Source organism: Sinohyriopsis cumingii, chromosome 1 (genome assembly GCF_028554795.1).
Source record: "Sinohyriopsis cumingii isolate HCF-2022 chromosome 1, ASM2855479v2, whole genome shotgun sequence".
Classification (NCBI taxonomy): Eukaryota; Metazoa; Mollusca; class Bivalvia; order Unionida; family Unionidae; genus Sinohyriopsis; species Sinohyriopsis cumingii.
Genome location: NC_142961.1, coordinates 182787801 through 182815091, shown reverse-complemented (window position 1 = coordinate 182815091; position 27291 = coordinate 182787801). Strand labels below are relative to the sequence as shown.

The window sequence follows — 27291 nt, the reverse complement described above, 5'->3', positions numbered from 1 at the left end:
ACAGTGTTTTGCAATTGTATACGTACCTGCAGCATTGATAAATTGGTGCTAGGAGAATTGGATCATTCTTATCGCAGAAACTGTAGGATAGAAAAAAATCTTAAAGTCTTCTTAAAGCATAATCTTTGCTATTGGATAAATTTGAGCGTACATACATGCACGCACGCACGCACGCACGGACACACACACATACATACATGCATACATACATACATACATACATACATACATACATACATACATACATACATAAAATGGATTCATTTTACTTCAAGCCTTTAATTCTTAATATGTAGCTTTGTAACTATCAGAAGGACAAATCTCTAAACGTCTGGCATCATTCATTTTATCCCCATTATATTCCATTATGTTCCACCTGTCTGCTCGCATTTGTAGATTATGCCAGACGAGTCCTCATGTATGAAGTGAGGTAATCATTTAGACCTAGAATGAGACTCATGATGATGTTCACGGTGTACACATCCTATAATGAGACTGGTGATGATGTTCACGGTGTACACATCCTATAATGAGACTCGTGATGATGTTCACGCCGTAAACATCTTAGAATGAGACTCGTGATGATGTTCACGCTGTAAATGCCTAAGAATGAGACTCGTGATGATGTTCACGCCGTAAACATCCTAGAATGAGATTCGTGATGATGTTCACGATGTAAACACCTTAGAATGAGACTCGTGATGATGTTCACGCTGTAAACACATTAAAATGAGACTCGTTATGATATTCACGCTGTAAACATCTTAGAATGTATTTTTCTTAAGTAAAACTTATTTATGTTTGTTACAAATTGATTTTGTATTTGACGGATTTAATCTTCTTGCTTTTATTTCTGTTTTTGTATGCCTTTTTGGTTTAATTATAATTATATATATAATACTTAAACTTAGTTGTTATCAATGCAGTGAATCGACGGAATATGGAAGTTAATCGGCTTTTCTATGTTTGAAACTCAGGAACATTAAGCCACAGTCAGCAATATTTTGAAGCGGATCCTCAAAATTAAAATTGTATTGATCCAACTGTGGCATTGTTATGCTTACTTTGTCTCCACGTTAGAATTTATTCAACTAAACATTAAGATACAATGTGGTTTTTAATTAAATGTGACTAATGTAAAAATAAAATTTGCAATGATTTTGTTATGCTTTTGAAAGAACTACTTACAATTACGATCTTTTTGAAAGCATGATCGGCTGCAGCATATCGAACAATACATATTTGAATAAATTCAATATTGTCCCTAACGCTAATTACATTTCTCATCTGATATTTTATGTGTATGAAGAAACAAGTTTGCATACTGTCTAACATCGTCATAGTGATACATATCAGTGATATTGCAAGTGTTTAAAAAAAAAGAAGAAAAGATGCAGCTTAAGTGTGGTCTTCATCTCAAACTTACGACAATCCGTAATCAATCAAAATATTCAGGTGAATTGTTTCATTCCTGTTAGCGATGTACGTATGTTTTCCGCCATCGTAATTCAGCATAAGGAAATCTATGGCAGCCATATCTAGAATGTATCCGAATGAAACCTTATCACCGTAAGGCTCCCTCTCTCTAAATCGGTCACAGTAGGTCTTATTACCAGGTAAAATGGACGAAAAGCTGCAAAAATTAAATAATATTTGGTATTCCTTTGATCGATGAATAGAAACTATGCATCTAACTTTTATTCGACTATTATTTAAAGAATAATTTCAACAACTATTCATGTAATTGTATCATAAAGCATGCCACTAACTCTGTCTTAAAGTATATATCATAAAGCAAGACACCAACTCATTCCTTAAAGGATATCTTTTAAAGCAAGCTACCAACTCAGTCCTTAAAGGATATATCTTAAAGCAAGCTACCAGCTCAGTCCTCAAAGTATATATCTTAAAGCAAGCTACCAACTCAGTCCTTAAAGGATATCTCTCAAAGCAAGCTACCAACTCAGTCCTTAAAGGATATCTCTTAAAACAAGCTACCAGTTCAGTCCTCAAAGTATATATCTTAAAGCAAGCTACCAAATCAGCCATTAAACTATATATCTTAAAGCAAGCTACAAACTCAGTCCTTAAAGGATATCTCTTAAAGCAAGCTACCAACTCAGTCCTTAAACTATATTTCTTAAAGCAAGCTACCAACTCAGTCCTTAAGGTATATATTATAAAAGTGCTACCTACGCAGTCCTTAAAGTATATATCGTAAAGCAAGCTACCAACGCAGTCGTTAAAGTATATATCATACAGTAGGCTACCAACGCAATCCATAAAGTATATATCATAAAACAGGCTACCAACTCAGTCCTTAAGGTATATATCATAAAACAGGCTACCAACTCAGTCCTTAAGGTATATATTAAAAAACAGGCTACCAACTCAGTCCTTAAAGTATATATCATAAAACAGGCTACCAACTCATTAAAGAATATATCATAAAGCAGCATACCAACTCAGTCCTTAAAGTATGCATCTTAAAGCAAGCTACCAATGCCGTCCTTAAAATGTGTATTATAAATAATGAGACCATTTCTGTCCTTCAGTTATATATCATAAAGGAAATCACCAATTCTGTTCTTAAAATATGTAAAGAGCAAGCAACCATCTCTGTCCTTAAGTATATTTTATAAAGCAATCTACCAACTCTGTCCTTGTATTTTATAAAGCAATCTACCAACTCTGTCCTTAAAGTATGTATCATAACCCAATCCGCTAACTCTGTCCTTAAAATATGTATCATAACCCAATCCACTAATTCTGTCCTTAAAGTATGTATCATAACCCAATCCACTAACTCTGTCCGTAAAATATGTATCATAACCCAATCCACTAACTCTGTCCTTGAAGTATGTATCATAACCCAATCCACTAACTCTGTCCTTAAAATATGTATCAAAACCCAATCCACTAACTCTGTCCTTGAAGTATGTATCATAACCCAATCCACTAACTCTGTCCTTAAAATATGTATCATGACCCAATCCACTAACTCTGTCCTTGAAGTATTTACCATGAAGCACTCCACTAACTCTGGACTTAAAGAATGACGATCTATGATATATTTGTCTGATCTTTTCAAGTTAAACAAATTCTTTGATTACAGACAATTACTGAATAAAAATTATACTAACTGCAAAAAAAAGTAAGTGCTAATATTCGCTTACTTTGTTAGGAAGTCTCCCATGGCATGATATTCATGATGCCAACTGGCTTTATCAGCTGCGCGTTGTACGACACTATTATTCCGGATCCAGTAGATAACAGCTCCGTATATTACACCCTTCTCGAAGCAATACCTAGATTCATCTTGCAGATAGCAGTTCCAAACTATGCATATATCTCCATCTGCAAGACAAATATGGATTAGGGAGGAAATAAGAATTAAAAACAAATTTTGATGCAGATTTGAAAAATTATTGTATATTATTCAAATATCAAGCGATAATTTGGCACTCTCAGAATTCCCTGCATTTGATTGGTAATATTTACAATGTTAAATATACACGCATTTGATATTAAAAAATCGGAAATTAGTGTATTGTAACGTTTTAGTTGAAAGGTTCGCCTCAGTTTCTTGCGCACTGATGGCCGGATTCTGTCTCTTAGCTTACCTTCCAGTACAGTAACGGACCTTCTAAGCGCTTCGGTGGAAACGGGTGCTATTTCCTGATCCCAGGATACTCGCCTTCCAGTCGTATATGGCATGTTCCCCAGTCCGAATAATCTATTTCATATATATATATATATATATATATATATATATATATATATATATATATATATATATATATATATATATATATATATATATATATATATATATATATATATATATATATATATTGAAAATAACCTGGCTTCTAAAGTATTGGCATAAAGCAATTTAATATACCAATACTATTATTATTATTATATCAAATTGTGATCCGCAGGTGGCGCAATAATACGCATCTATAAACATTCTTGCAACTGTAGATGAATTACCACTCATGAATCATTAATGACGTACGAAAATAACGACAAAAATATTAATGATCCCCGTTTTTTAATGAATTTAATATGGCAGGCAATTTCATCGAAATACTTTCTGCTTTCCGTTATCCCCTCATCTCTCATGCATAAGGGTAAAAACTACACAGAAATCTGGAGTGAGAGAGAAAAAGAATTTGGATTGGATGACATCCTTGAAAGTGAACAACACCAAGTAACCTACAGGAATGTTGTTGGTCGTAACGGTATGTGTGCACTTTCCTTGAGATTTATCTACAGTGTTTATATGATCAGTGATACAAACTTGAAATAGCCTGTCGACATTATACGGTAAATTTCTCGGTTACGCGGCAAATATACTATGGTGTGTGATGTATTTTAACGCTTTGATGTTCTTGATGTTGTTCTAAAACCTGTTATAATGTGCTGAAAATTGATCATTATTAATAAATATGAAAATGTCCAAAAGGCCCCCCCCCCCCCCGCCCAGTCTTTCTCTCTCTCTGGACCATCGTAGCAAAACACGGACGATTTGGATTTGGATTTTGTTTTTTTAACGTAGCTTTAACAATTTTTCAGTCATATCGCTACGATGTCTGCAATGTGGCAGTTTATAGTGATGTCTAGCACTGGGGCATCACGCCGCAGACATGTAGCATGATGTCCCACCCAGTCACATTATCCTGACACCAGGCCGACCAGTCCTAACACTAAACTCTTAATGCTGAGCGCCAAGCGAGGCAGCTGTTAGTACCATTTTTGTAAGTCTTTGGTATGACTCGGTCGGGGATCGAACCCACGATCTCCCGCATCCGAGGCGGACGCTCTAACAACTAGGCCACCAGAGCGGTCAAAACACGGACGAGAATCTAAGAAAGGAAATGTGTATAGAGTGTTCGCTTGAGTCACACCACGATGTCTATTGATATATGAATGATGGTAAAGGTTAAGTGAAACCGAGCAAAGGAAGATATATATATATATATATATATATATATATATATATATATATATATATATATATATATATAAGTAGTGAAGGGGGCCACCCTACGGACAATGGGAATTAGCATTAAAAACACCCCTGGGCCACTCTACGGACAATGGAAATTTAACATGGCGAAAAATCGTGGGCCACTCTACGGACAAGGGGAATTTAACATGGCAATAAATCGTGGGCCACTCTACGGACAAGGGGAATTTAACATGGGATTTTTTTTAAAAAAAAATTTTTTTTTTAAAAAAGGGGTAGGCAATGGAAAGGCTATCTCTTTTCGAGAAATATGGCTGGCCCTGAAAAGGGCCTTTGGGTTTTCTTCTTCTTCTAATTTCTTCTTTTCCTCCACCAACTTCTTATTTTATCTCCAACACTCTTTCTCTTCTTTTTTTTCTCCTTCTCTTCTTTCTTCTCTTCCTCCTCTTCTTCTTTCTTCCTCTTCTCATTTTCCTCTTCTTTTTCAATTTTTTCGTTCCATGTTCTTATTCTTATCTTTTCCTCTTCATCCTCCTTCTCCTCCTTGATCTCTTTCATGACACCACTAATCTTGTCCTTTGCTTTCCTTAAATTGTTAATTTCCATCTTTACACGATGGGGACTATAGGAATAATGGTCTTCAACGAGTCTTATTAGCATCTGTTCCATTATTCCTAAGTTGTCTAAAACGTCTTGCAAGGTTTGTAATTTGTCCATTTGGTTTGACGCCATCTTCTTTTTATTCTTTGCAGAATGGTTTGAACGACGAATACTGTGGGTTCTTATACGAAAAGCGCGTACGTGAAGGAAAACATCCCCCTAAAACATAAAATGGATCTTACCTAGATGATGACCAAACATCGCGCGGACGTGAAGGAAAACATCCCCCTACTTTCTCATTTCATATAATATAACCCTAACTATACTCTCCACATTTGCTAAGAAACCCATAATCTACTATTCACACAAACATACCTGAGCTCTTACAAACACACAAACACATTCACTTCCACTATTAATAAAGAGTTAGTGTTTATTTTCACACTACTCTACCTACACACATTGGCAAATTAATAGTTATTTCTTTTCTAGAGTATTGGGTAGCCCTGAAAAGGGCTGTTTTGTTTGGAACTTCATGGACACCTGGTTAATGGTGGCACCTTCCAGGCCTGGCGCCACATACACATCTTATCCCCCAGTTACTTTTTACCTTTTGGGGGGAGAGAGCAGAGGCAGGATATGTCGCTTCAGAATCCCAATTTTCACTCTCTGGGATTCTGAAATTTTTTCTTCTCTCCTTTTCCTCCTCCTCTTCTTTATATCTTCTTTCCTCCTCTTCTTTTTTTCTTCTTTCCTCCTCTCTTATCTTTCCCTCCTCGACAATGGCTTCAGCGGCCAGTTCATTTAATATGCGCCTGGCATATTCCAGATGCACATGAAGTTCCAACAGTTTCTCCAGTCTCGTGTTCATTTTTGGTGTTGATCAATCAACAAGGGTAGCTGGACTGCCGAACGAGTTTCAATTTATACTGAAAGCGCGGACGTGAAGGAAAACATCCCCTGAAAACATAAAATTCATCTTACCTAGATCATGACCAAGAAACAACAACGCGCGGACCTAAAAGAAACACTCGCTCACTTTTTTATGCTACCCATCACTTCAATAGACTATCCACATACGCAAAGCAATCCAATCTAACCCAAAATATACACCTCAAACAGCCTAAAAAACAAACATCATTTTAATCTACTATCCACACCAACCTACTTTATCACTTACAAACACAATCACACAAACTCATACCCTCACATTTTTTAAGAAAGAGTTAGTGTTTATTTTCACACTACTCTACCTACACACATTGGCAAATGGATCGTTATTTCTTTTCTAGAGTATTGGGTAGCCCTGAAAAGGGCTGTTTTTTTTGTTTTTTTTGCTATGGCATTCTTTTTTAGTTTCTAAGAATGCGATGTCCTCTGAGGATAGACTTTCTGGCGATAGGTCTGCTTCTTCGGAAAGAGAAGAAGAATTCTTTGGTGTCGATACGACAATCGACAAAGCCTCTGTCAGCTTCAGGTTGCTGCTGCTGTTGCTGTTGTTGCTGCTGCTGTTGCTGCTGTTGCTGCTGTCTCTGAAGTCTGTACTTCTCTGTCCATTCTTCTTTCTCCCTGTTCATTTCTTCTCTGAAGAGCTCTTCTATCAGGTCTTCAGTGATTTTTAACATTCTCACATTCTCTATTTCTTCTGGCTTCGGTATCAGACTGTGTCTGACCCTATGCAAATTCACGTAGGCTTCGTTGAGCTTAGCTAGTTTGGAGCACATCTTCTTAGGAGGATGAGTCGACAATGGATGGCTAGACTGGGAACAACCCGGTTCTTAAAGTGAAAGCGCGGACGTGAAGGAAAACATCCCCACACGGTTTTCGAGCCGCAACGTTCATGAGAGGGATAGTAAGAAATCAAAGAGCATCAATCCAACATTCTTCTAGCTAAACAAAAGACAAAGGCATTTTTTTCTAAACACAACATTTTTTATTCAAAAATCACTTAACACTAAACAACAACATTTTTAACAATAATCCAACACTATAACATCAAACAATTTTTTTCAAATCACAAACATTTTTTTTTTCAAATACAATCTACTTTAAACAAGGCTGACAACGTTGTGAATGAAATTGTGATTTCCACTGTTGGAAATCATTAGGCCATTGATGGACACTACGTTTCCTAGCTTGAGACAAAAGATAAGCATAATGGTCACAAAACCATCGATCTACTTTCACATCGTTTCTAGCAGAAGAACGAGGATCGAAATGAGTCACTAAATGTTCTAAGGAATAGCCCAGGCTGCGATGATGCAGAAAATACACACAGTACTGTCCACACACCAAGGAATCTGTGCCTTGTAATTTCACATTATTGAATCGGGTGGTTTGAGCATTTCTTCTCATAAAGTCGATGATATCGTCTTCCAAAGGGGGCAATCCGTATGAATCGAAATATTCCACACAGCCTTCTTGAGGAAAGTAGACGGCTACCCAGTGGGTTCCTGGGAGATGACTGTCGTCCGTGTTGATCACGTAAGCTTGATGGTCTTTAGGTTTGCGATGAGGGAGTTCATCTTTAGCACAGACGACGGGATTCCAAGAAGCCGTATAAGAACTGTGGTTCAAAAGGTAATAAAGTTCCCAGGTATCCATTTGTGTTTGTGTGTTTTTCTTCTTCACAGGTAATAATACGTCGTCAATTCGATCCTGACTTTTTGCTTGAAAATGTCTGACGAATAAACGGTTATTCGTTCTGTTTCCTCACTCTGATTCAGGAGAGCTTCGATGCGATGGATCTCTTGAGTGGTTAATGGTGGACAAGAATGTTCACGCAAGTCTTTATACCACTGGTGCAACACGTCTTTGTTCGAGATGAGGCTCCAAGCTTCGTCCAGATACTCGTCCAATTTTTCTTCTTGACTCAACATCAGGCATTTATCGTGTTGAATTTGACTGGGATGATCGTTTTGACATCCATAGCAATTTTTCTTGATCAGTTCCGTCATTTTGTCGACCAAGTGTTTGGCAAAACAGCAGACTAAATGGGCTTCTTGTTCTGGCCATCTCGACTTCATTATGATATCTTCTTCGTCTTTGTCTTGAGATTCTTCTTTTTCCACGGTCTCCTTACATTCCATCTCCAAAGTTTCTCCACTAGGTAAAGAGGGATAACAGTCTTCCATGGCTTTCTAATAATCTAGAATGACTTCTCTCAAACTGTTGATTTCTATCGTATTATCGAATTCTGCATACAGGATGACGTTCACTGTCGTTGGTAGTTTATCTGCAAACTGAAGTTCCACACGAATCTGGCCGGATTTTATAGGGTGGAAATGTCCCTCGTCGCTGCCTTGGTCTGGAGTGAAATCGAAAGCCCACAAAGCATAGCCTCCTGCATAATCCTCATACTCAATGCCGTGACTGGTGTTGGTTCCTAACTGACCGGTGGCTTCGTACAGGGACAAGTACGATCTCAAGTAATTCATCTTTGTGGGATCAAAGCTAGGTTCGAAAGGTCGGGTACACAAGGTCTTGCCATCACGACTGACTTCGATTTTCTTTACGTCGAAGTGATGAAAGTTGAAAGGATTTTCAGCGAAGGCTCCGTTGAAGGCTGCATTCGAGACCATACCAAGGATCAAACGTTTGGGTAACTGTCCTTGGAACAGATCATGTTCGGTTATGGATTGAAGGTTAGCGGGAATGGTGAACGTTTTCACTTCCACACGTCGTATGGGATACTTGGCGGTCGTTCTGCTCAACGTCTGACTGATGTCATTTCCCACTTTAGGTAACACTTCCACGCGTCGTACGTAGAGTCTGGCCACTTCGATTTGGCTTTTAGGATTGCCACCCTTAATAGCAGTTTCATCAGCCAACAAATGGAAAGCGGCACTGCTGCGATTCAGTCTTAGGCGCACATTGACCCCGTTCAGCAAATATTTCTCTTGCAACCACATGTCCAAATGCAAACGATCCATCAGTTCTAAACTCTTTTTGCCTGTGATTCTGTTTCGTCTTGCCACAAAGCCGTCATTGTCACCTGCGTCAGCTATCTTAAACTTGCCCGCTTCGTCATCTACCCACAGCACACAGGCATTGAGATGGGTGTTTTTGGCATCTGGTCCGTACGTCAAGAGATTTTCCAGGTAGGCACGGTAAGGGTAAGTATCCATGCTGCTGCTAACCAGTTTGTTGTTCAAGTACAAGTCCACTGAGCTGAACAAGGAATGCATGAAATTGTTGACGGGAGCTATAATCTCAGTGGCATCTACTCCACCATCCTCCTTATCTAGAACGTGGACTTTCAAGTACAAGTAACTGCTATTCAGATCGATGTAATCTTCGGGCTGTCCTTTGATTTCAAACTCGATGGGAGCTGAGGCTGCCAATGAGGAGACGGGATGAAATTCCACCCATTGGGATTCTTGCATGGTCATCATGGTGGGGGGCATGGCAAACAGATCCAGTTCCGTCTTGGAACAGGCGCAAGACTCTCGGTGCATCATTTTTTGTTGTGTTTCAATAATCGAAAACGTCTAAGTCTCGAACGGTTCTTCTTTTCTTGGCCTTTCTCGCTTGAAGTCTGGTGAAAGGGTATTTTCTTCTTCGTCGTCTCTTTCTGCCTTGTCCTTGCTGAATGCTTGACTCGGTAGCGTGCAGGGCATTTATAGGTGTCTCTCGTCGGCCTAAAATGTCTTTGCCCGTTTGCAGCAAGACATTTTTGCCAGCCCTCATGAAGGCTTCTTTAGGGTTTTGTTTGTCGATGATGACATTTTGGAGAAATTCTTTGCCTTGTGTCAGTGCCGCATCTTTCAAGGCGTGCAATCCTCGTGTCACCATCGGTTTCAAGACTGGAGCCACCGAACGAAAGGCCGATTTTAACATGTCTCCTAAACCGTGTCCTCGCTGTCGAGCAACCCCTCGGTATACTGGATACATGACTTACTTACTTACGAGTCGTGAGAGAACCGTTTTCGAAAATGGAGTTTCACCGTGACTTTTCCTTTGGTGAATGGAATATCTTGTCCCAAATCTCCTTTTATAGTAATGTTGACCGTGTCCAAATACGACTTGCTGACGGGCAAATAGTGAGGATGGACAAATTCGCGGTGAACGTGGTAAGTGTTTCCACCTTCTTCGTCAGCGATTGTGGCAGAGTCCACTTTGAAAGGAATGACACGCAGTAACGGCACGGAGGTGTGTCCCACCACGTTGTATTCCACCACATCGGAATACACAAAGATCAAATTCAGTCCTTGGTTCAGTTCTACCGGGGTACGAAAATACTTGACAAAAGTATCGTTGTCGTAAATGACGGTTTTTTGTTTTAATGTTAGTTCTATTTTCTTCCTCATCTTTACGTCACCACCCAACATGTCAAACAATTCATCATTAAAATAGAAACCTATGATTTTTTCATCAGGAAATTTCATCAGGAAGCGACGAGCTGTTTTGTGGTATTCCAGGGTGACAACTTTGGACTTAAAAGCTTCCCCAAACACGCCATTAAACTTGGAGACTATGGCGCTGACCAAATGTTGACCACTAAAATAATAGCCTGAGGGAATGAACAACTCATAGTCCATCCAATTTGGATTGACTTTGTTTTTTGTTTTATGGGGATATTTGTTATTCTCATTCATCCACTTTTGCAATGGTTCGTCATAAACTTCCACCGTAAATTTACTTTGATCGTCAATGACATTGAGGACTTGGGTTGGGTGAATCATTTCTACCAAAGCCACTTCCCAATGGGCTTCGTGATCTAAGGGGATGGCCTGAGGTAATTTGGCCGTGTAACAGCACAACGTGTTGTTGGGAAACACCTCCATGGAACTGTCACTGGGTAAGGTTAAGTAAAATTGGTTTTGGTGACTCATAATTCCAGAGTTCTGTGGCTGTCCGAGGGGTTACTGGACGTCAGAGGCGTGTCTCCGTCTAAAATGGGGTTCTGGTTGTGATTGAAGTGGTGACTGGCACTGGCACTGGACACAAGGTTCCCGTGGTTCCCGTTCGAGGTGAATTTCAGGGAGGGATTAGGAAGCAGGTAACCGATGCAACTGCTCAATAAAATGGTCCACAATTGTTTGTCTCCTTGTTGCAAACTCAAATTGGCGATGGCTGCCCCGATGACACAATACACCACGAAGATTTGGCAGAAAAAGACGATTTGCGTTTTAGGCACACGTTCTCCACACCACACCCACAAGGGTTGTTTTTGTAAATCTTGCACAGAAGAACTAGGTGAAGGAGGAGTGGTCGACGTAGCTGCGTCTGCTGTGTGAAAGGGCATGATGGTCGCTTCTTTTTATAGTCGATGACTTGCGAAGCGTCGATCCAAGAATCAAAACTGGGTGGATATCCTTTCCAACGTACTTTGACTTCTTTGACACGTCGTTTGCCCACTTTACGGGTTCTGCGTTCGAGAATGCTTTCGATGTCGTACACGTCGTCTTCTTTTTTGGTGACACGTTGTAACTCGGGCAAATAAAACGTTCCTTTGAGTACTTCTCCGTTCATGTCTTCCAATTTATAGACGGCAGGATGACGGCCATGTACTCGTCCAGTGACGCGAAACAATTCGGTCGTCCAGTTAGGTAAGTAACCTTTGTCGAAAGTGCGTTTGGTTTTGCCAATGCGCACCCAATCTCCTACGGTCAACTCTCCACTTTTCTTGGGGACAGCCCTCGTCGGGGACGTACCGAACAGGCGCTCAAACACCAGCACTTCGTTGTCGGGAGTCACGTCTTGCGGGGCACGTCCGATGCTTCGATGGTAAGATTGGTTGTACGCTTGCACCAGGTGCGGTAAGATGTCGATGTACTTCAGAGTGTGGTGATGCGTAAAATATTTCCACATGCGTTCTTTCAAAGTGCGTTGAAAACGTTCCACGATGCTGGCTTTGGTTTCGGGATTCTCGGTGGTAAAAAAATGAATGTCACGTTTCTTTAATTCTTTTTGGAAAGCTTGGTTCAGAAATTCGGTGCCTTTGTCCGTTTGCCATCGAAGAGGGCGACGACCGCTTTGTTTCAACACCCGTTGCAGGGCTCGCACTAACTCGCTGCTCGATTTGGAAGTCAAAGGCACGACCCAGGCAAATTTGGAAAAGACGTCGATGACACAAAACAAATATTTGTAACCACGATTGTAGCTGGCCAAATGAGAGACATCGGCTAAATCGGCTTGCCATTGATGATCGATGCCTTCCACTCGGGTGCGACTTCTGGCAAACTTGCGTCGAATGGGTTTGTGTAAAGTGTAGGTAGCTTGTTCTTGTAACCATCGTTGCACTTGAGGTAAACGGAGACTTTTCAGTCGAGTTTTGGCAGCACGATACAATTTTTGAACTCCTGCGTAACCTGCAGGATGCGAGGGATCGTAGTAAATGCTAGCTAAGACTTTTTCCATTTTTTTGTGTTGGTGTGTTAATAAGGTATCCACTCTTGGAAGAGGCTACTCTTTTTCTCTTGGGGTATTTTCTTGGATTGCAAGGCTTTGCGTGTGCGGCCAGCAATAGGTGTCGAAGAGGAGGAGGATGTCTGAGCGGGGGATATCGGTTCTTGTTTCACTTCTGTCTTCACTTCTGTCTTCACTTTCTTTTTCTCTTGTGAGGAAGAAGGGGTGGCCATCATCTTTTTAATCCATCCAATTCTGGAGGTAGGTGGTGTTGTTAACTTGCGTACTTTTTCTGGTGGAGTTTGAAATCCTTCTTCTTCTTCTTCTTTTCCTTTTTCTGTCTTGGTCACGGGTACTGGTGGTACTGGTACTGGTACTGGTGATGGTGCTGGACTTTTCATCAAGGTCTTAAAATCTTTCAAAGTGGGTAGAGCTGTTTCGTCTAAAGCTTTCTGGTGAAAGAGTTGTAGTCGTTGCAAGAGTTGACCGTACTTTTGCGATTTTTCTGTTTCGGACAAATCTTGGCGATCCATCAAGGACTGCAATTCGTGTTGTAACTGGGACATCTCGCTCAAATTGGGATTGGGAGGTAAATGCGGGGTGCGTTGTTCTTGCCACCGATGGTATTCCATCCATCGTTTGTAAGGCACTAAAGCTAGTTTTCGTCTTTCCATGGGGTTGTCAGGGGTGAATTCTGAGATCTTGGGACTTCCGAAGGACTTTTTATCTTGCTCCCATCAGTCCTCCCAACATGGTTCCCAAGACTCCTTTCAGTATGGGGCCTAACAAGAGAGGTAAAATGCCTCCACGTTGGACCAACATCTTCTTTTTCTGACGAATGGGAATTTTCTTTTGAACCATTTTCCGAAGAACGTGACGATGTTTGCCTAAGCATTGTTTCTGGTGTTTGGACAAAGGGATCGTGCCTTTCAAAACGTTCAAACAACATTCGCACACGGTATCGATGACCTCTTTGGAGGCCGTTTGAATGAGTTTTTTTCGTAGGGGTGGAGAAGCTTTGGACAGGACAGATAACAGGTCCCCATGTTTGGCTAAACGTGGTGGTAGTCCTTTCCTTTTCTTTCCTTGGGGTTTTCTGGAGGGTGACATCTTTGAGTCTTTAGGAGCACCTAAAAACACTGATACCCTACTCGGTCACAGGCCTTTTTTATACTGGAACGCGTCGCCACTGATTGTCTTTACGTTTTATCAGTTTGAGGACAGGCATGACACGTCGTGCAGGGGTACGTAACGGACTAAATCGAGCCAGTTCTTGCTTGGACAAATCCAGTAAACTTTGTAACATGCCCGATCTTTCATGGACTTTGATTTTGGGAGAAGGTACTTTGTGAGCAGCAGCCACTGCCGCTAAATTGGAAGGTCCTGCCACTGGGGAAGTTCTTTTGGGGGTCATCAACGGAGAAGTTCTTGGTGTAATCAACGTCTCCAAGTACTCTTCAGTTCCTGGTGACATCAACGGAGAAGTGGACAAACGTGAGGCTGCCGGAGACGCTGTGGCAGGTCGTGGCTTGCGAGTGTAAGGTTGCGTCCTGGCCGAAGTGCCTCTCTTGCGACTAGTTTTCTTCTTCTGTGGACTTTTCTTTTTCTGAGGACTTTTTCTCTGTTTCTTTTTCTGGGGGCTTCTTTTCTTTTTCCGGGGTGATGGTGGTGGTGTCTGGTAAGAGGAGGGTCCCGCCACTGGAGAAGTTATTCTTCTTGGGGACCTGGTCTTTTTCTTTTTCTTCTTGGGGCTTCGTTGGACTTTTGTCTTGGGGATAACTTTGGGGGCATTAGGATCCCATCTTAAGAGTGAGCGAATGATGACCCCTCCTAGAGTACCGCTCCCTCCAGGTTTCAAAATGATTTGTTTTTTGGTTTGAGTGTCGATGCGGGGATCGGCCAGTTGGACCAAAGCGACTTTGTTTCGATCAAAAAAGCGTTGGGTTTGATGAGGAATCTGAATGATTCCTTGGAGTAATTGACGTGCTGTCACCGTGAACCATCGTAAGACTTCTTTGAGACTAGCTTCTAAGACACGAGCTCGTGTTTGTGGATCTTTTTCTCGACTGATGCCATACAAGGCACGAATCAATTTGACGGGAAGATGCGACTGAAGGGACGTCATGTTCACACTGTGTGAGACAGACGAAAAAGGGTCTGAGGTTTTTATAGATTTTTTTCATGGGGAGTGAAATGAAGTCGAGGACGGAGACGTGTACAGGACAGGCCCTCCATCTTGGCACCAGTGGTGAAACAAGTGGGTACGAAATCGCAAATCCTCGGGAGTCATAGGTTTCAAATCGACGAGTAAATAGGCGTGTGGCGTTTGAGTGGCATCGTCGTACGCCTGAGTCAGCCAAGGCGTTCCTAACTGTTTGGCTAAGACTTGCACTTGCGATTTATCTCGAGGGCTTTTAAACAAGACCACGTAATGCGCATTGAGACTGATGGTGCGATGGGCTTTACTTTGTTGAAACAAATTTTGGGTGATGTAAACGACACTGGCATTACGGTGATGCCCTTTGCGCGTGAACCACAGTTTAATTTCTTCTTCGTCTTCTCCTAACATGTCGTCGAAAATGACCAAATGGGTTTGACGGGAGTCAGAGACGATGCCATCGTCTTCTTTAGGAATGCCTTCCACAAACACGATGGAATCGCCTTGACTTTCTCGCAAAAGGCTGTACGCCGATTGCCACTCTTTGTAACACCACACGATCCGTTGAGGGGGTCGATCGATCAAATGATGTTTATGTTCGATCAAACGTTTGACGAATTCGGTTTTGCCAGAACCGCTAGGTCCAGGAATGAGCATGTTAAAGGGATGGCGAAGATACAAAGCCTCCCAACTGGCACGATCTAAGTGTTCGTCGATGACTTTGACAGTAGAGGAAGAGGGAGCAGAGACAGCAGAGGTAGCCATTGTGTGAGAAATGTCACTTGCGACACGAAAACAAACAAGACAAGAGTTTATATACTTTTTTCAGAACACGTTTATTGAATGTTTCAAATATGAACACGAAAGAGAAAAATACATACAACCCAAATAGTGATGTACAGGAATAAAAAACACATCAAAACAATCAAAGTGGAATATAAACAAGTGTCTGTACAACATGTTTTGGGTAACGAAGATGTCCTAGGGACAGTGTGTAATGTTCTTACAGTCTCTACATGAGGTATTGTCACACAAGTGTCCTCCCGGAATGACCTTTCAGGCATGTCCATGACAGTCCTGTCCTGAAGCGAGTGGTTGTTCTCGGTGACGGGTTCTTCTGGTACCGTCACTAACACAGGTTGAAAAGTAACTTTTTTCCTTGAACAACTCTTGTGCATACTGGGCCACTTCTTGGGTCCAAGCTTCAAAACCCCCTTTTTTCCAATCACGAACATCTGTCTAATGGGGATGTAAGTCACAAGCTACACACACATCGTCATACACGTCTTGGGTAGCTAAAAGTTGACGAATCTTTTTTTCCTGTTGAGGTCGAGAAGTATCCAGATGAAAACGCAAGGCTTTGAGCAAAAGGAGTTTTTCGTGACCATTTAAGGCCATGGAGGTGGTAAGTACTGATCGTAAAGAGTCCACAAAGAATCGGCTGGTAAACGAAATCCCAAAAAACAAGTCACTAAGACACACACCACTTGTCGTCCCAAATTGAATGGATACAGTTCTTGTAATAATCGATGGTAATGATCCACGGTTTGAATATGGTCATTGAGTTCCTTCCACGGAATCTGTTGGATGACATGTGACATAAACCGTGGCATGGCAGCCTGTTTTTATATTCTCTTTTTTTCGGATGCAATAGACGTACTTTCTAGCCAGAGATCTTCGTTCTCCAGTAGGGAATCTAAATCTTGCATACTGTAACCGAAACGTCAGAGTTCGTTTAGGTGTTTCCTCTTCCTCTAAGTAGATTCCACGTAAAATATGTTGGTAATCCTTTAACTTGTCTTCCTCAATGTATTGCTGTAGGTGAATCTCGAAGTAACCATAATCATGAACATGTCGATCATTAGCGACCTCAAAGTTTTGAACAAGGTCTGACCATTGAAAGAATTTCTGACGAATCAGTTCTCTTATACTATTCAGGTACCAGTGGTTAAAGATCTGGTGACGTATCGGATGCAATTGTTCTTTACGTTTCACTTGTATTTTCACCAGCTCTCGGTAAATGCGTTCTCTCAACTCCACAGGCAAGCCCAAAATGTACTCTTGTAAAGTATCCATAAGTATATACACTGTTTTTGGAATCGTTGGGTGGTAGCCAATAGCCTCGTTTAACTTTGTGCCTAATGTAATATCCACTCATAATCAGTCTTCTTGTACTTTGGAACAGAGCATAATTTAAAAACGGATGAATCACTTTGAGTTTACGTTTCACTTGTATTTTGACCAACTCTCGGTAAATGCGTTCTCTCAACTCCACAGGCAAAGCACGAATGTTCTCTTGTAAAGTATCCATGAATAGGTCATACTAAATCCTCTTTGGTCTGACACAAGAAATGTACTCTTTGCACAAACATGGTTTCACTTCAGTGTCGAATTTAAATCGTTGAGTCACTAATCTACACATTACAATTCGTTCAGAAGTTTCCTCTTTCACCAAGTTGACATTGTGTGAAAGATGTTGGTAATTCGTTAACTCTTCCTCTGGAATTCGATGCAGTACGTTTACAATGATGTAACTACAATCGTCCATACCAAACCAATCCTTTTTAAAACTAGAGAATCGTTGATCAATGTCTGTCCAATGGAACACTTTCAATTGAATCAGTCCTTGTATAGCCTTCAGGTACCAGTGGTTCAAACACCGGTGACGTAACGGATGCAATTGTTCTTTACGTTTCACTTGTATTTTGACCAGCTCTCGATAAATGCGTTCTCTCAACTCCACAGGCAAAGCACGAATGTTCTCTTGTAAAGTATCCATGAACAGATTATTATGGTAAAAAAAGTTACTTCAATGTCTCGGTCCCACTAAAGGTAAGTAATGACAATTCGGTGACCATCGAGCATGTTCAACGTAGGCCGAATCTTGCGGTTCCCAGTGGTGAAGTGACACACCGCAACTGAAGCACTTGACTTTATCTCCTTCGCCCAAGTAGAAAAATCCGGCTCTGGCTAATTCTTCGGGGGTCGGTCCTCCCAGATACTTTGGCCATTTTCCTTTGAACGATTGAAGACGATTTTCAAAGTCGCAGTATTCCGACAAACGCACAGGGAACGAATATTCGTCTTTCACAGGTTCGTTTCGATGAGGGTTGGGTGACAGGAACAGGAGTTTGCTCAGGGCTGGATGACATCCGTAGGGAGGTAAACGTGAAGGTCGACATTCCCCTTTAAACCCGGTAAAATGTCTAAGAGGACGAGCGGCATCGCTTTCGCATCCCTCAGGTTTGACACGCACAGCATCACTTTCCATGACAGGGGCAGTGAGAACAAAGTTCCCATGATGCTTCACGGCATCGCTCAGGTCACAACGTACAGCATCGGTCCCATCGCAAGGCTCACAATCGCACTCGTCTGCAAACTCCGTTACGCAATTACAATGGTAACCACATGGACAATCGCAGTTTCCTTCCGGACATTTTCCGTCGCAATGCATGGGTCTTATCCATCCAATATTAGTCACACTAGAGGAAGATACAACTTTTTTACAATCCCCAAACTGGAACGATGTCTCTTTCAAAGTATTCATCTTGTTCGCTCGGTCTTGGTAGTCACAATGAACTATCGATCTTGACCATAGCCCCTTTTTATACTAGTCGCAATGCAGTCTCCAGCTTGTACATCTTTCCTTTTTTAAGTTTTTTATGTCCTGTTCTGGAAGGTACCGTCTCTAAGGTACCGTCAACATTGTACCGTAGTGTGATGGGTGGAAAGGCCATAGAAAGGTAAGGGCAGTGCGGAGACCATCGAGTATGTTCCAGAATAGCTGAATCTTTATAGATACATAGATCCATTCGTAACTTCAGTCCGCAAGCGAAACACTGTACCTCGTATCCCAATCCTGACTCAGGTCCCAAGTAGACAAATCCTGTTCTAGTTAAAACATGCGAAGAAGGTAATCCGTCCCTATCCGTAGGCCATTTCTGAAACGTGTCCAATCGACGGGCACAATCACAATAGTCAGGTAAGAAGACTGGAAAATGGTAGGGTTTGAACTTGGAGTTCTCATCGGGTTTCTCACTCGATTCTTGCTGTGGCGAAGTCATCTTTCTGGTGGGTGGCTATCCTCTTACAACCAATGTTTTATACCAACGTGTCCATACGGTAAGGTGAAATGATTGGGAAGTCGAACTCGCTTCTGGTACACGATTTGATAAACTTTTTCCAAAGGTCGACTGACGATGTGGTGAGTGGGTAAACGTACAATCTTGTTCGGTTGATAGGTGGTCACTTTAAAGTTTCCATCCTCTCCCGATTGCAAGGCTTCTTTCAATACCCCAAAGTTGACCACTCGACTGGTACGATAATTCAGAGTCACTCCTTTCACTTTGCACGTCGTGTGCACTTCTCCTTGTTTGTCCCGGTATTCGTAGCCGTAATTTTTGGGACCGCCACTGACGAAACTTAGAATCTTGTCGTCGGGATGCTCGTCTGTCCAGGCTCCTAAACGGTCTCCTTCGATGTTAGGGTGATGTTGAATCGGGTGATGGATGTAAATGCAACTGTCCTTGTCAAAGTACAGGACGCGTTCTTCTAACAGTTCTAAAGCTTCGTACAATTTTAAGCGAGCATGGGCTGTCACGTAAGCCGCAATGATGACATTTCCAAAAGGGTCGTCTTGCACAAAGTCCAGATCTTCTTCGTAATTGACCAAGATCAAATTCTCTCGAACGACGTCCACGTGTTTCATGTATTTGGTTTTGTCGTGAATCATCTGGAAGTAGCGGGAAGGTTCTGTCAAATATTCCGTCTTGGGTAAACACGGTCGTTGTGCCATTTTACCCCACAAGCAATTTAACATCACTTTGGCAAACGATCGCCTGCCTTCGTTTTTCTCGATGTGGTCTAAAGTGATGCCTTCTTGTTCGTAGTATTTCTCTTTGAATTGTATTTGGTCTTCGGGAGTGTGACACCAGGAAGGATAGCCGCTGGCTTCTTGCTTCAGTTTCAAAAAGGCATCCACGTAGTCGGCGAAAATGCCTTTCTGACTGGGATCACCCTTGCGGTACTGTTGTGTCTTGGGAAAGTGGCAAATTTCGTACACTTCTAACAGTTGGTATCCCATGTCCAGAGCTTTGAACAATTCTACGCTGACCCAGGTTCCCGTCAAGGCCCGTTCTTCCTGGCTGTGCTGACAAGGTTGATCTTGGTTGCACGTTTCGGCACAAGTACGGCACAAGGGAAACATCAATTTGCCTTGACAATGGTGAGGTAAGACGGGATGGTATAGGTTCGTGGGAGGCAAAACTTTGCACTTGATCAAGCCTTCGTATTGTCGAATGTTTTTCAGGTCGATGTGTTCGGTTAACAATTGCGGGTGCCCTACAGGAAAGCGACAATATTTGCACACGTAGGGATACAGCGAACACACGTCCAAGTATTTGATTTCTTCTCCTTTCTCTTCGTCGGCTTGGTACAGCAAACAGGTGGCATTGGTCCTTCCTCCGTACAAACTATCCCTCGGGTTCAGCGGGTCCATGAACTGGTAACTTTCCACGAGGCGTTTAAACTCGGGATCGGTTTTCATACGGTGATCGTACTCGTGTTCCCACATTTCCACCACTTGGTATCCTTCCTGTTCTAACTTTAGGCGACGCTGACAAGTGTCCTGGTACAAGTCTTCCATGGTTCGTTGCAAAAACTGATTCTTGGTGCCACGGTCAGGGTAACAAACGGGACATCCGTGAAATAAGCAACCGTTAAACTCGTACACGATCTTGGGGTTTTCTAAGTCCCAGCCATCGACCGAATACGTTCCGATGGTCTTTTCACCCCCTCCGTTGCGGGCATGCTGAATCCATTTGTCTTCCTTGTCGCACAAGTAATGTAACCAACGTAGGGCTTTGACCGAGTATTGACGTTTGACAAAGTGGGTCGTTTGAGGACTGATGACAGCCACGGTGTTTTCAGGCATGAATCGTTGTCGATACACTAAGGAACACGCTTTGGCAATGGTGCAAGCTTCTTTCAAAGGATCGACCCCTCCGTGTTCCATGAACAGTTCTCGAAATTTTCCACAGCAACGCCGTAAAATGTCCACGTCGGAACGACAATACTTTAGCATTTCTTCCTGAAAGTCGAAAGGGTCCGAGGCGTGAATCTGGTACCAAGCGTAGAAAGCTTCTCGTTGTTCGGTACGCATGTTGTCGGGGTCGTAATAGTGAGCCTCAGGTAAATGGGGTAGAACGGCGTGTTGATTGGCTTCCGTATTGAAAAAGTGTGGAAAGTACCCTTTAGCCATTTCTGTCATTCCAAACGTTTTAGGCATTCGACTCAAAGGCATGGCCAAATAGCTCATCGAATCTTTAAACTGCACTTGTCCCACTTGCATGAAAATGATTTTGGCTCCGTTCAAAGTCACTTTAGGACGCTCGGTGCCTTGTTCCGTATAGTACCTCAAAAGAAACTGTCCATCGTATCCGGAGAAATTGTGAGCCATCACCGTGGCATGACGATGACAATCTCCGTAACGTTCGATGTCCTCTTGGCTCCACGTCTTGTCGACGGGGTCTAAGACCCATTGGGCAAAATCGGCTAACGTGTTTGGCCCCCGAAAGATTTTTTCACGTCCTCCGGGAATCTTGCTGCAGTGAGGGCAATGACTGAAGATAGGTTCTTGAATGCACTTCTCGCACGCTCGATGAGCCACGCAGAAATTAGGAATGTGAATGCCGGTCTCTTGCATGCATTCGAAATCGAAAAAGATGAAATTGCCTTTCTTCTTGTGACCGTCCTCTTTCTCTGGTGGGGGTTGGTATCTTTGCACGTAACATTGGTGTTCCAAGTCCACGATGTGGTGACAAATGTGACATTTTTTCTTTCCTGAACATACGTGTGCCTTGGTATTATTGGTACGTATGACTTGTTCACACGTAGAGCACAATCTCAGCAGTTGACAAGCGCATTTCTTCTGTGAACCTTGTGTCTTCAAATGTTGTTGGTAACAGGTAGGGCTAACAAACGTGCGCAGACAAGTGGAACAAGGCACTGGTTCTTCGCTCAGACAGGGTGAAGAGGCCAAACATCCTGAGCATTTCCATCCACAATGTTTGTGTTGCTCTCGATTATTATAACCATGGTCACATTTCTCACAGTAATATCTGTATACCAGGAATCCAGTGATACTGGTAATGGTATCGAAATGGTCATCGTGATGATAAAGGTGAATGTATTTTCCGTCCTTAAAGTCTTGGCCTCGAAACAATAGAGGCCCGCGCATTTCTTGAGGGTGCACTTTCAAGGTGTAGCGTGGAGCTAGGACATCTTGCAATTTTTCATCTCGGGAATGCCACAGGGTGTGTCTTTGGGCAATCCGGCTTGTTGTAACAGGAGTTCTGCTTCGTTTCGTTGTTTGGCTCGGTCGGAACGTTGAATAGTGTCCCAGGTTCTTTTCCATTCTACCGTGTCGTTCTTGTTGGCATAGGTTCGTCCCACCACGATGGCACGGGCTAAACACATCTGGTCATGAGGGTTGTTAATTCGGACGAGACTCGTTTTGGTGTTGCGAAGGTCGTCCACCAATAACATCTTTTTGCGTCCTGTCCCTTGAGGAGGAGAGACGTGGGTCATGTCCAGTGTGGCTTTACCATCGGTGATGTCAAACTGATCATTAGATTGTTGTACGTGTTGAATCTTGTCCATGACTTTGGAAGCAGTTAATTCTGCAGGGGTGCTAAACTCGATCCAAACAGGGGATTTCAAACCGTCGTGTTGTATGGAAAGTCTCAAGCGATCGTCTTCTTTGGGTTGACATTGTCGCTTGAGTGCAGTGAGCAAAGAATCCCACACCTCAGTGATGAACACTTCTGCTTTCTCTAACGGCACTTCAGCCTTGAAATCTTTAAACTTCACCGTGTATTTGTAAGCCGTGGTTCTAAATTTTCTAGAGGAGCGCTTTTCTGTCTCTCGAATGGAATAGTAATTTTCAGGGTTGACAAAGGGTGGTGAACTTGGTTTAGAGGGTTGGGATTCTGGTTCACTCATGTCCTCTTCAAAATCACTGGCATGAATTTGTGCCAAGATTTCAGCCCTGGTACGAGGCGATAGATCACGTTTCTGCCTCTTACTTTCTTCTTCTTCTTCTTTCTTCTCGAATGAATGGGATCGTTTCATCTTGAAAGCAAAAAGTCAAATGACTCAAGTTCAAACACCATAAACTACTTTATAGTCATAGCAAACCAGCGTATATAAAAGGGTGTGTGTCTTGTCCTTTCACTATTCATTTCACTCTCAAGCCAAGCACAACGATGGAAGAGACTAACCAGATGGAACGTTTCGTCAGAGCTTTGCGAGGGGTCATTAGAAAATTCTCTTCAGACCAGCCTACGGACTACTCTCCTTCCTTTAGAGATAAAAGTCAAGATACTTGCTATATCTGTCAGAAGAAAGGGCATTGGTCTTCAGAGTGTCCAGACCGTCAAAAAAGAAAAAAAACAGGGGATAAAAAAGACAAAAGTCAAGATACCTGTTATTATTGTAAAGAAAAAGGACATTGGTCTCCAGATTGCCCAAAAAAGAAACAAGAGGAGTCAGAAGAAAAGAGGAATTCTTCAGAAGAAGAGAGGGATTCTTCAGAGGAAGAAGAGGAAGAAAAAAGACAATTCTATTTAAATGAGGCAAAGAAACACGAGAAGAAAAGAAGAAGGGAAGAAAGCGAGGAGAAAGAAGAAGAGGAAAAGAGTGTGACGGTGAAGAAATTCAAAAAAACAGAGAGACTAAACAAGGAGAAAAGAAGAAATCAATGAACTTTTAATTAAAGTGTTGTGTTGTGAATTGTGAATTGGATTGTAAAAAATGGAGAAAAGAATAAATGAATGATATAAGGTAAGAGTCTTTGAGTTTTGATTTTAAAATAAGAAGCTACACTCACGCACTCATACACAGACACGTACTATAAGGGTAAAATGGGTGAGTTTTTTGAGTTATTGGCAAATTGAAATTGTATTTCTTTTCGAGAAATGTGGGTGGCCCTGAAAAGGGCCTTTTTCTTCATGGTGTAGGGGTGAGTTTAAGCAATCAATTTTAACTGCCTTAAGCCTTTGCCACGGCCAAGGCCTACTTCTGGACTGCGTAATGTTGATGATGATTGGGTTGAAATCACTAAGGGTGGTACGGTAGGCTTAGTCACAGGGTTGACGTGTTTGGCTCGGGAAGGTCGTATTCTCTTCGGTCGTGATAAAGAAGTCTGATACATTTGTTTCAGACTTCTTAACTCCGCTAAAATGTCCAACAGTACCGTGACCGTTTGATTTTCACCCTCTTGTTTCTTTGCTGCTACTTCTTCTTGCTGTTGTTTTTTTTTTTACCTCTTCTTCTTGTTGCTGTTGCTGTAGGAGAAAAGCCTGTTCCGCTTCCTTTTGTCGTTGTATAAATTTCTCCAATTCTTCTTTCTGTCTCTGTCTAAAATTCTCCACTTGCGGTAATGAAGAAGGTAACGAAGGTTCCGGAACAAATTCTTGCGAGGAGAGAAAATCCACAAAATCCCAATTCACCTCTTCTGAAAGTAAGACCGGGTTCCCTTGGGCGGTCTCCCCTGCTGGTGCACCCCACTGGATCGTTTTCTGAGTTTCCGTCATGTTGAATCACTATCGCATAGATTGACTGCACACAAGCGCTAGCGAATCTATATTGACTACGTGACGTCACAGACTGCTCTCTTCGGATTGGATGGGGGCTGACTGAATTCTGTAACGCGTGTTTGGATTGGTGAATGAACTCAATCCGTTTCAATCCTTTCTGTCCCTATAAATAAGCGCCGTTCACTGCATTGATTCACCTATTCTCGGAGCCTCAACATGTGGACCGACGTTGAATCTTCAACCCTTGTGTCAACAATGATGTTCAGGACGGACATGCTCATGTATGTCCGATCCAAGTGGACCGTTGTCCACAGGACCAACAGCAGCCTGTGGATAAGAAGAGTCTATATAGAGAGACAAGGTTGCCTCAAGAGGACTCTGATGTATGGCCCTGCTGTAAGACGAAGTTTGAGGAAAAGAAGATGTCGCAAATGCCCTTTATGTTAAGGGCATATTAACATAAACCAAAGGCCCTTTTCAGGGCCAGCCATATTTCTCGAAAAGAGATAGCCTTTCCATTGCCTACCCCTTTTTTAAAAAAAAATTTAAAAAAAAAAAAAATCCCATGTTAAATTCCCCTTGTTCGTAGAGTGGCCCACGATTTATTGCCATGTTAAATTCCCCTTGTCCGTAGAGTGGCCCACGATTTTTCGCCATGTTAAATTTCCATTGTCCGTAGAGTGGCCCAGGGGTGTTTTTAATGCTGATTCCCATTGTCCGTAGGGTGGCCCCCTTCACTACTTATATATATATATATATATATATATATATATATATATATATATATATATATATATATATATATATATATATATATATATATATATATATATATATCTGTGTGTGTGATTTGGATTTTTAACGTAGCATTAACAATTTTTCAGTCACATCGCTACGATGTTTGAAGTGTGGCAGGTTACAGTGATGTCTAGCATCAGGGCATCATGTAGCATGATGCCCCACCCATTCATATTATCCTGAGACCAGGCTGACCAGTCGTAACAATAACCTCTTAATGCTGAGCGCCAAGCGTGGCAGCTGTTAATACAATTTTTGTAAGTCTTTATATATATATATATATATATATATATATATATATATATATATATATATATATATATATATATATATATATATATATATATATAATTACTTTTGATAGTGTTTTCTTATATCTGTTAAAATATTGAAGATGAACGAAATTTACAACAGAACAGTGTTTCCCACAATATAAACAAATTCCAGTGTGAAAGTCTATACACTAGTTGACTTTGAAAATTAAATTAGAGTAGCCAAGCGATAATTAGTTAAATTACGGCCTAATTTCCCCAAATAACACAAACCAATCATATCAAGGATAGTCAAGTGTAAATCTAGGTAAGAAAAACACGTTATATCGTCAAGATCCACCCCACCCCCATTTTACGGTATAAAACAGAGCTTGGATTAACTTACTTTCATTTGAAATTCGGTACTTACCTATTTAGAGCAAAACCAGCTATTTCATATTCGGGGTGTTCACACCCGGACACACAATTTTCGCTTGCCTTCACCGTCTTATTTCTGAAAAAAAATGAACGATACTGTAACTAATGTGGCTATAAATTGAACTGAATTGTTTTTTCAAGAAATAATTTTAATCTTCATGGTCAATTTGATGTGCATTTTACAGCAATTTCTTGGTTCGGTATAGGCATGAAACGATACATACATAATGCAACAAACAACCTACGATACAATATATATGAATATGCATTGTAATACACAACCTACGATACAATACATATAAATACGTATTATAATAAACAACATATAATTCAATACATACAGATACAAGTTTTTAAAAAAGACAAAACCTAATAGTTCTTCAAGGCCGTCTATTATAGACGTAGCTCTAATAAGGTACATATCCTGTGCCAACGTGTGTATTAAAACAGAAAAAGTAGTGATGCATCGATGTATGGGTGAAATGTTAGATGCGAAAACTAATTTTACTCCTTAATGCATAGAAATAGCCTCACTTTGCAATACCTCGCAATAGCATGAATTTGCAATATCTCGCAATAGCATGAATTTGCAATATCTCGCAATAGCATGACTTTGCAATATCTCGCAATAGCATGACTTTGCAATACCTCGCAATAGCATGACTTTGCAATATCTCGCAATAGCATGACTTTGCAATATCTCGCAATAGCATGACTTTGCAATACTTCGCAATAGCATGACTTTGCAATACCTCGCAATAGCATGACTTTGCAATACCTCGAAACTTAAAACCTAAAATGAGAATAGCCTGATACAGAACTGACTGAAGATCGCTTGTTTTGAGTGGAATTTCCATTGTACGTAGGGTGCCCCACGATTTTTCGCCATGTTAAATTTCCATTGTACGTAGAGTGACCCAGGGCAATTTAACATGGGAATAAATCGTGGGTCACTCTACGGACAAGGGGAATTTAACATGGGAATAAATCGTGGGTCAATCTAGCGTCAAGGGAAATTGAATATAGGATTTTTTTAAAAAATAAAAAAAAATAAAAAAATTTTTTTAAAAAAGGGGTAGGCAATTCAAAGACTATCTCTTTTCGAGATATATGGGGGCCCTGAAA

At 41.4% G+C, this 27291-nt stretch overlaps 1 protein-coding gene across 1 annotated transcript; it reads right to left on the bottom strand.

Annotated features, from left to right (window-relative positions):
• Nucleotides 1-1422: 1422 nt before the first annotated feature.
• LOC149808507 (uncharacterized) lies at nt 1423-26236 on the bottom strand. Its single transcript, XM_089970238.1, has 4 exons — nt 26159-26236; nt 3624-3736; nt 3177-3357; nt 1423-1633 (listed from the first exon to the last, which is right to left on the bottom strand). The coding sequence occupies exons 2-4, from the start codon at nt 3715-3717 to the stop codon at nt 1423-1425; spliced, it is 486 nt and encodes a 161-aa protein (XP_089826364.1). The 5' UTR covers nt 3718-3736; nt 26159-26236.
• Nucleotides 26237-27291: the final 1055 nt, after the last annotated feature.

Excerpts from the sequence above, each read along its gene's own strand:
- LOC149808507 (XM_089970238.1), bottom strand. The coding sequence starts at position 3,717 with ATGCCATATACGACTGGAAGGCGAGTATCCTGGGATCAGGAAATAGCA. Across the intron at positions 3,358-3,623 it reads GTCCGTTACTGTACTGGAAG|ATGGAGATATATGCATAGTT; the intron begins GTAAGCTAAGAG and ends TTTGTCTTGCAG. Across the intron at positions 1,634-3,176 it reads ATGGGAGACTTCCTAACAAA|CTTTTCGTCCATTTTACCTG; the intron begins GTAAGCGAATAT and ends TAATTTTTGCAG.